Source organism: Cannabis sativa, chromosome 5 (assembly GCF_029168945.1).
Source record: "Cannabis sativa cultivar Pink pepper isolate KNU-18-1 chromosome 5, ASM2916894v1, whole genome shotgun sequence".
Lineage (NCBI taxonomy): Eukaryota > Viridiplantae > Streptophyta > Magnoliopsida > Rosales > Cannabaceae > Cannabis > Cannabis sativa.
The window spans coordinates 71927472-71938144 of record NC_083605.1 but is presented as its reverse complement, the minus strand read 5'-3'; the positions used below and the strand labels follow the sequence as shown (position 1 = coordinate 71938144).

Below are 10673 nucleotides of genomic sequence, written 5' to 3'. Positions count from 1 at the left end.
TTTTGAACAGGTTTTCCAAACGTTATACAAGGGGCGGTTTTATGTTTGAATAGTATTAGGTCTGGTTCTATATATTTCAGATGATGCATGGTCTTTTATATCTTATTTGCTAAAAGGGCTAGGTCTGATGTAACAGTTTTAAAATATGCTTATAGCTAAGTGATTGAGCGATTACACAGTGGTGCTTATATAATGTGGATAGGTATTTTTAGACTGATTAGTTATTCATTGGTAGGCTAGTTTTGGAGTGCACTTGTATCAGGCTTGAATGTACCAAGACTAATATGTTTTTGCCCTTTTTCGGGGAAAATGTTTATTTTATGTTTTATGGTGTTCTTTTACTAGCCAAAGGGTTATCCCTTTGGCTAGTTTTTTTCCTTTTATTCTTTCTTAGCATTGTTGATTTTATCGTTTTGGGGTTACGTCTCTTGTGGTAGTTTGCCTTTAACTTTGACTCATAATTTTCATTGTGGTGTTTTCTGGTTTGTTATGTCTTCAGGAAGTATCTCTGTTTTACAAGCGGAGACCTTGGCACTTTTGTTTGGACTTAATTGGGCGCTTTCATGCGGAATCCAAATTAAAGAGGTTTTTTCCGATTCTCTGTCTCTAGTCACAGCTATAAACAAAGGAAAGGTTTTTTTCAACGAGCTGGGTGTGCTTTTTGAGGATGTCATAGCTTTATTGTCTAAACTCCCGGGAGCAGTTTTGTCCCATGTGGCTCGGAATATGAATTCTGCAGCACATGGTTTGGCAAAACATGCTCTTCGGTTAGACAATGAGCTATCACAGTTCGAGGAGGTGCGCCATGGGTGTGGATTCTTCTTTATTAATCATGTGTGATCTAGATCACCGCGTCAAAAAAAAAAAAAAAAAATGAAAGTAAAAATTAAAATAAAAAAAAAATAAAGTAAGTATACAATGTAATTTCCTTTAATTTTACGTTGTAATGTTTTCATAAATACCAAAAAATAATAAAAAATTTAAAAATATTAATTTATAGTTCTCTTAACATTTTTACAGATTTGAACTTTTTTTATTTTACAAAAATACACATAATTGTCTTTTACGATACACTATGCTATGTTGTTGCAAGGTGGAAACAATATTATTTTATGTAAAAATGTAACTATAAAAATTTATATAAAAAATCTGTAAAAATGTATTAAAAAAATGTTGTATTTTGTGTAGAAATCACAACAAGATAATTTTCGCTCTTGTACATGTCTTTATCAATAGATGCACTTTTGTTTTTTCTAACATTTGGAGAAATTATAATTAGATGAACAAAAAAATAAAACTATATATACTCTCATTTTTTATGCTATGAAGCATATACATATTCTCACTGATTATTTGATTTACATTAATTTTGTTATAAGTTCTCATATTTCTCTAATTGGTTTCTACTCAATACTCATGATACATGATCAAGGTACTATACACATATATAGGGACAATATATTTAAGCAATATTAAAATAGATATACAAATACAATTTAAAGTATTATGGAAAATCAAAATGAAATTAAAATTCAAAGCTTATTATTATAATTATAAACCAATATGACCATCCATATTGTTAAAAGCAAGAGAAACCACAGTGTGTTGAAAGAATAAATTATTCTCTTTACTTATAGGGCAAACTTCACCTTGTGCCTCATTGAAGCCATCTTCACAAGTGGAAGGAGCATCCACTGCAGAGCTAATTTCGACACTAGCTTTCTTGAAGTCTTTGATTCGAATAGCGCGTTTCGCCTCTCGTAAAGCTGAAATAGCGTCAGAGTAGATACTCAAGCAGTTTTTAAGACAGGCGTTGCCATAAGAAGTTTTCAATACTTTTGACCTCATAACCTTGGAAATAGTGGAAACAACTTTGGTAGCATTACATATTGTTAGGTCAATAGTGGCTAAGGCTAGCTCTTCAATGGTTTTAGCCTTGTTGGATTTAGGATTTTCCCCTAAGATTTTGATGCAAAAATCATAGGTGGAATTTGGATCATCATTTGTAGCATTCTTGCATGATTGTTTGATTAAGTCAGAACAACCAAGAATTGAATTTTGAAGAGATGAAAAAATAATGCATATTGTGAAAAGAGAAAATGAAAAGAAGGGAAATAATCCCATTATTGTGATGATCAATATTTCCCTTTTTTTTTTTTTTCTTTTTGTGATGATCAATGAAATTAATATGTAAGAGTATATATAGGGTCTTTTTATAATGTTGTACACTGTTTTTCTTTATGGAAATTTTATTAGTCGACTTCTGGTAATTCCAACTAAGTTTTATTTTAATTATCTTTTATCTTTAATATATGCATATAAATATTATTTATTGTTAGAGATGTTTCATTATTGTTAAAACCCTATAAATATAGAAGAAAAAGAAAAACAAAGTATTGGGTATTGAAACTTTTTGTACCTGTAACTTGTGATGTGTGATTATAAACCTCATAACTTTCAAAAATAACAAAAAAAGGTTTATTTTCTTGAGAAATTAGTTGTACCTGTAACTTGTGATGTGTGATTATAAACTTGCCAGATATATATAAATATTAAATATATATTTATAGAATTTAGGAATGTTTTATTTTAGTGCAATAATGAAATGAAATTACACTAGGGTGGTTAATGGTTATTGTGTGAGTTTGAGTTGTTGTGAGTGAAGTTGAAAGAGTTAAATTAATATTACTATCATTTTAATTTAAAAAATAAGACTAATTTTAAAACACAAATCTTTTTGCTATTAAAATTTAAGTTACAAAACATGAGTTAAGTTTGATATTCATTTCCTGTAAATGATATTACTTGAAATGAAATAAATATTAATTGAATATTGTTTGTATGCTAGAGTAAAAATAGAATATCAACTTTTATTTACTTTGTATGCGAAAAATAAAAGGAATGAATGAAATTGTATCCTGGTTCGAGGAGGCCGATTGTAGTTTGCTGCAGTGTTAATAAAAAAATATAAAAAAAATAAATAAAAGGAATGAAATTGTTCATTCTCCTTCAATATCTATTATATTTCATAAATTTGTAATTAAAGGTCTTAAAAATGTATTTTTTTTTTTACTGTCACTAATAAATTTAAATAACTATTTTAAACTGTTAGGAAAAATTGAATATTCTCGACGATTTAGAACACTCATTATAGAAATTCGCGACAGTTATAAGTTAAAACACGATTTTTTAGTCGGGGTTATACCTGACGGTTTAAAACATCAAGTATATTCCCGACTAAATATAATTCTCGTCACTTCTTTTTTTTCCTCATTTCAGCTACCCTATCTCTCTCTCAAACCCTAGCAGCGCACCTAAACTCTGAAACCCACCCATTCAATCTCCATCTCTCTCGTCTCTCTCGCCTCCACCCACCCACAAAACCCACTTACTGTCGATGTCCCTCTCTTTCTCGTCTCTCTTGCCTCCACCCACCCACGAAACCCACATACCGTCACCATTTTTCTCTCTCTCGATCTCCCTCTCTCTCGTCTCGCTTCGTCTCTTGCTCTCTCTCATCCCCATAAACGGCCACCTCCTCTTCTTTCATTGGCAAACTGTCGACGACCTTTCTCCCAAAATGTATACGCATATATATATTTATTCATATATACGTATATATAATATCAATTTATATATATTGTATATATAAGATTCTACTGTAGATATATTTATACCTATTTAATTAATTTATATATAGTTATAAGATGTTTAATTAGTTTTAGATAGGTATTAAAAAAATATTTGGTTTAGATTAATTATTTAGTTTTTTTTTTTTTTGAAAATAAAGGAAGCTTTATTAATAAACTTCTTTCATGATTACACCACGAATATCAGGAGTGAAATCATTACTCCTAAAAACACGATCAGCGACATAAGATGAAGCTCGAGCAACAACATGAGCAGCACCATTAGCAGATCGTTTAACAAATAAAATAGACACATCACTAACACCTTCCAACAACGTCTTACAATCTGAAATTACACCTCCAAAATAAGAAGACATAGGAAGTGAACTACGCAAAGCTTGTACCACGGTAAGACTATCGAACTTAATGGTAACCCGATTCCAACCTTTCTTCTTGAGCCAACTCAATGCCTCCCTCACACCCATAGCCTCAGCTAATTCTGGGGTTACCACACCGGTTTTACAGCTAGAAATTGCCTTTAGAACATGGCCCGAATCATCCCTAGCAACACAAGCAAAACTATACCTGTTAGGATCAGAAAAGAGAGCTGCATCGGTATTAATTTTGACTTCCCCTGTTGCTGGTTTTTGCCAAGAAAGAGCACCATCGGCTGCTGACAAGAATGCAGCAGTGGGAACATGAGTTTTATCTTTCGCTTTACTCCATTGTTCCAACATACTCGAAGCCAATAGAGTGACAGCCGCCACACTAGCATTTTTTTTCCTTCCAAATACAATCATTTCTAGCCTTCCAAATAGCCCAACAAGTCATGGCTATGATCTTTCTTTGATCCCCATCGAAAGATTGAAAGGTAGCCTCAATCCATCCCGTGAAAGTGCCACTATAATCCAAGTCGACACCAATTCCCGTATTGACCCAACAAGCCCGTGCAAAAGAACAATCCACCAATCGATGTAGAATTGTTTCGTTACTAGATTAACACACAGGACAAGTAGCATCAATGTTGACACGTTTATACCGAAGCATAGATTTGGTAGGTAGACAGTTGGATGCCGCTCTCCACACTAAATCTTTTACTTTCGGAGGAACTTTAAGGCGCCATAACTTACCCCAGAAATCAGACCCCACCAATTGCAAATCATCTTCCTTCCTTTGTTGCAAATGCCGATACATACTTTTCACTGAAAAGTTCCCTGAGCTCTCAAAAGACCAGAACCAAACATCATCACTACGACTTGAATTTAAGGGAATACTCAAAATGAGTTGAGCATCCCTTGTATTAAACAGATCTCGCACCAAGTCCACGTCCCAGGCAAAACAATCAGTTTCCATAAGAGCATCAACATTATGATCTAATAAAGCAGGATGATTCGAACTAACTCTCGGATTATCATCACATGGCAGCCAAGGATCCGAAAGTATATGAATTGTTAACCCATTTCCAACCTGCCGACGAGCCCCCATTTCGAACCATATCAACTCTTTCGAAAATACTTCGCCAAACAAAACTAGGATTGCTTCCCAATTCTGCTCTCAAGAAGTCCTTCCCCGCAAAATATCGAGCTTGAAACAGACGACCAACAAGAGTATGAGGCTTACACAGCAGACGCCACCCTTGCTTACTCAATAAGGAGAGATTAAAATCATGAAGATCTCTAAATCCCATCCCTCCTTTTGACTTATGAATCTTCAACTTATCCCAACTCTTCCAATGAATCCCTTTATTGTTCTGTGAAGAAGATTTCCACCAATACTTGCACATTAACTGCTCCATTTCATTAACAGTCTTCAGAGGAAGCAAAAAAACATTCATGGCATAACTAGGCAAAGATTGAGCAACAGTTTTCAGCATGAGCTCTTTACCTGCCTTAGACAATGTGACAGTCAGTAGTCCCGTGATCCGTAAGGGGAAATACCGGGTAAGTTGTGCAATCCCACACCGCCTGGGGAAGATCAAGTGGGATGATTCTGAGACTATGTAGGTATGGGACTACACAGTTGAAGAAGGCTTAAATGGATTAATTGGTACTACCTATATCAACAAGGTGCATCTTGTTTTTCGGTAGCCCATCACGAAAGAACTCCACAGTTAAGCGTGCTTGACTTGGGAGCAATTTCAGGATGGGTGACCTCCTGGGAAGTTTTCTCAGGAAGCGTGCGAGTGAGGACAAAGCACGCTGGAAACACTCGTGTTGGTCTGTAGGGCCAGTCATCAGTCCACGAAGCAGCCAGAGTGACGTACTCGTGTATAAGAGCCATTCATTCCGTGGGTGTAAGGGCCCAATGGAGGCTTGAAGTGGGGACGTTACAGACAAAAATTTGCCTTCCCAACTCTGAATCTTTTTCCTCATCTTATCTTTCAAGAAACCCAGAAGAGCATTTTTATTTCTTCCCAAGATGATAGGAAGACCCAGATAAGTACTTGTATCTCCTGCCTCTTGAACCCTCAGAATAGAGCAGATTCTTGCACGAACATCCATCCCAGTATTGGCACTGAAGAAAATAGAGGACTTATTCAGATTTACCTGTTGTCCAGAGGCCAACATGAAAACACTGAAGAAGCTCCATCACATTATTTGCCTCCTCCTCCGTAGCACGGCAGTATAAATAACTATCATCAGCAAAAAACATGTGGGTAATAACAGGAGCTCCACGAGCAACTTTACAACCCCTAAGCTTTCCTCGCCTCTCAAAATCTGAGATAAGAGCCGAAAGACCCTCCGCACACAGAAGAAAAAGATAAGGTGATAGAGGGTCACCTTGTCTTAGACCTCGCTTAGGCACAATAGGACCCAATTCCTTTCCACCTGAAAGGATATTGTAGGAGACCGAGCTTACACAGCACATAATCAACTGAATCCATTCCTCACTAAACCCCATCTTCTCCATAATTGCCTGAAGAAAACCCCATTCAACCCTATCATACGCCTTAATCATGTCAAGTTTGATAGCCATAACTCCCTCCTTTCCCGAGCTCTTTCGTTTCAAATAATGCATAATCTCAAAGGAAATTAAGATATTATCAGTAATAAGTCGCCCCGGAATGAAAGCACTTTGAGATTCAGAAATAACCTGATGAAGAACACCTTTTCAAACGGTTGGCTAGTACCTTCGAGACTACTTTGTAGATCACATTACAGAGAGCAATAGGACGAAGATCACTCATAGATTCAGGCTTAGATTTTTTAGGAATAAGGACAATATGGGTATCATATAGGTTGTTCGGAAACTCACCAATCATTACAAAGTTTTGCACCAGCTTCACCACATCTGAACCGACTATGTCCCAGAACTTCTGATAAAACCCCGGATTAAAGCCATCAGGTCCTGGGGATTTATCTGGATGCATTTGGAACAAAGCTCTTTTTACTTCCTCACTATCAACCGGAGTCACAAGTTGATGATTCATATCAGCGTTAACTCTTCCTGGAACACAATCAGTTACTCGGTCCCAGTTTGTATCAGAAGCAGAAAAAAGCTCTTTATAATAGTCAACCATCACTGTAACCAAGCCACTATCCCAATCAACCCACACACCATTGTCATTCTTGAGAGAAGCAATCTGGTTGTTTTTCTTCCTTGTATTTGCACAGGCATGGAAATATTTCGTATTCTGATCTCCTGCTTGCAGCCAAAGTTGCTTTGATCGTTGCCTCCAAAAGACCTCCTTCTGTGTCAGAATCTCAAAAAGTTGTGCATGTGTTTCCTTATATTTCTGAACCGAAGTATCATCTCTGCGCCCCTTCAATTTTTTCAGCTGCTTATTACATCGAGTAATACGATCCTTGAAGTTGCATGTTATATCTTTCCCCCATTCAGCAAGGGAAGTGCTACAACACTTGATTTTCTGGTGCAGAGGATCTTCATTATACATTTCCCAATTGTCACTAACAATCTGTCTACACATAGGCTCCCTACTCCAAGCATTCTCAAACCGAAACCTTTTAAGAAACAACACCGGTTTTTGAAATGCAAGATCAAGCCAAAGTGGAGAGTGATCTGAAGCGGAGATCTCCATATTAAAAAGCTTTGCATCCGGAAAAAGAGAATTCCAAACATTAGAAATAAGAGCACGATCAAGTCTAACTTCAATCCAATTTGGCGTACCTTTCCCCTTCTCCCAAGTAAAAGGATGGCCAATTAACTCCATATCCAGCAACTCACACTCATCAACAACTTCTTGAAACCCATCCACAAGCCACCCTGGATAAGGACGTCCCCCACGTTTATCACCTTGAGACAAGACATTATTAAGATCCCCCATGAGACACCAAGGCAACGTAGACTCCCTGGAAAGTTGTCGAATTCTTCTCCAAGTGTTCGGTCTTAAGCTTCTTTATGGTTCTCCATAGAAACCGGTAAGGCGAAATTCTGGATGTCCATCCAAATTAAAGACCATATCTATATGATTAGTGCTATAGCTGAGTAGTCTACCTTCATGTTGGACCTTCCATAACATTGCCAAACCCCCACTATGACCGACGGCTTCAACAACAAAATAAGCTTCATACCCCAAACTTCTTTTCACAAACTCAATCTTTTCTTGTTTACTAATAGTTTCACACAAAAAAATCACATTGGGTCTCTTTTGGAACACAATTTCCTTCAAGAATTGAACTACCCGGGGGTTCCCAAGCCCCCGGCAATTCCAACTTAAAAAACTCATAATCCTTGGCGGGCCCAATTTTTGGTACCCGCCTTTAACTCGTTTTTTTGAAAAATACCAATTTCCACACTAGCTTCCCCTGGGCCGAATTAATCTGCCATTCCCCCCTCATTAATTTTTTCAATAAAGCCCATTTCACTTTCAGCCACATGGGCCTTTGTCATGCCCTCTTCACCATTCCCATTATCCACCAACTGTTGGGCCGGCCCTAAGTCTTGAACAGTAACCTGGCCGAACTCACCATTATCCTCAACTCTTCTTCTTTTTGGATCCGTGAAAACAAAACCTCCATTTTCAAAAGAACTTTCCTTTCCCGCTTCCCCATTGATTGATATCCCTCCATTCACGACTTCAAATCTTCCTCCTTGAACCCCGCCCATAATCTCATGATTCTCTCCGACGATCTCTCCCTCAACATCCTCATTAACCTCCATGTCCTCTCTGTCACCCCGGTTTCTCGGATCTGCCTCTCTCCTGGAACTGGTAGCTGACGCCGGAGGACCACTGCTCCTAGGAACGGCGGCATCAGGTTGTAGAGGTCTTGCCATGTTGTCACGAAGCCACCTTGCACCAATCTGTTTTTGAGAGCGCCGATCTGGGGCTTTCATGAATAAGCCATATGGCTTAACCACCTTCTCTAATGGTCCATCAAAAACACGGGGACAAAATCTTTCACCATGCCCGAGTATACCACAGATGAAACAAAAAGTGGGCACCCTCTCATATTTGAAATTTGCCCAGAAATAGTCTTCCTTGGTGTAGTAAATTTTCATTCTTCTCTTCAGTGGTTTGTCAATATTGATCAATACCCGGACTCTCAAGTACTCCCTCCAAATGCCAGAATAATTCTTAGGACAAGATGAAACAAACTGTCCAATGTAAGCGCCACATGCCCTAAGCACTCGCTCTGACTGAAAACCCACTCTAAGATCATAAACTTGTACCCAAATCTCCATTGTGTTTAGGGGTACCAACCTAGGATTTTCTCCTAATTTCAATCTTTGAATAATCAAAGGTATTTTGTTAAACGTCCATGGTGAACCTTCAAGCACCCTATTAATATCCAGTTCATGAAAGAATTGAAAAAGAAAACGATTAAACTCTAATTCTTTAACAAACATGCCTTTTACTGGACGCCAGAGTGAAGCCATGACATTTCGGACTGTATCAAAATCGGACACACGATCCGTGAGCAATCTCCCCACCAGACACCATCTTGCATCAACCTCATCCTCCAACTCAGAAGGATTATCAAATAAGACTCCTCCTTCTTCCTCATCGATCTGCAAATCATCCCATCGAACCTCCAACTCCTCTGCATCTCTGCTTGACGAAGCCATAACGTACAAACCACAAACACACCAAAACTCTATGTCAAACGATCAAAACCAATCAAACAGTATAAACCATGTCAATATAGACAAGACAATCGTCTAAAATTGTATCTTTCCTTAAAATTATCTTCCTCTAGCTCTTTTCTTCATACACTTACGACATGTTTAGTTTGTTGTAATGGAATCAAATTGTCCATTACAATGTTTGTTTTAATTATTTAGTTTTTGATTTAGGGATTTTGAAAAATATTTAAATTAGATTATTTGTTGTTATATAATAAAAAATTTATTATTTGTTGTTAGGTTATAAAAAATATTTAGTTTAGATTATATTAATTGTTTAGGTATTAAAAAAAATTGGTTTTTATTAATTATGTGCTAGACTTAAGTTGAGGGTGAGAGTATATTAGGCAAGTCACTAATAAAAGTGGATATATTTAATGAAATATAATATAAAGGTATTTTTGATTAATAGATACAAAAAGAGGTATTCCCAAACTTATTTCTATTATTATTATTATTAGTAGTAGTAGTATTAGTATTATTATTATTGTGGTCCTGCTAAGGGTGACAATTCGTGTTCACAGGTCGTGTTCGTGTCGTGTCGAGACTCATATATAACAAGTATATGCTCAACCCAAACACGACCCATTTAATAATCGTGTAAAAAAATGAAACCCAAACACAACCCGTTTATAAACGGGTTGACACGACACGACCCGTATAACCCGTTTATAAATATATTTGGTTTAAACATGTCAACTAATAGCACGTCTATAAAATATTCAACACGTTTATAATCTATTTATGACATGTTAAAGTACCAAATAACTTTAAATAGGTTATTAACGGATCAATTTTGTATTAGCTGTGTCAATCCGAACACAATAAACGAGTTAGACGAGTCAACTCGAACACAACCTGCACCCATTTAAGACAAACCCAAACCCACTAACCTTCGTGCAAGTTTAAAGTTGTGTTATCGTGTCTGACCCATTTTACCAACCCTAATTCCTACTAATT

The 10673-nt window shown here is 36.8% G+C and overlaps 2 protein-coding genes across 2 annotated transcripts; both read right to left on the bottom strand.

Annotated features, from left to right (window-relative positions):
- Window positions 1-1276: 1276 nt before the first annotated feature.
- Window positions 1277-2156, bottom strand: LOC115718057 (putative invertase inhibitor). The gene has a single exon (XM_030647021.2). The coding sequence runs from the start codon at window positions 2122-2124 to the stop codon at window positions 1552-1554; it is 573 nt and encodes a 190-aa protein (XP_030502881.2). The 5' UTR covers window positions 2125-2156; the 3' UTR covers window positions 1277-1551.
- A 1643-nt stretch (window positions 2157-3799) lies between these two features.
- LOC133038493 (uncharacterized) lies at window positions 3800-4429 on the bottom strand. The gene has a single exon (XM_061116660.1). The coding sequence runs from the start codon at window positions 4427-4429 to the stop codon at window positions 3800-3802; it is 630 nt and encodes a 209-aa protein (XP_060972643.1).
- Between the last annotated feature and the right edge of the window lie 6244 nt (window positions 4430-10673).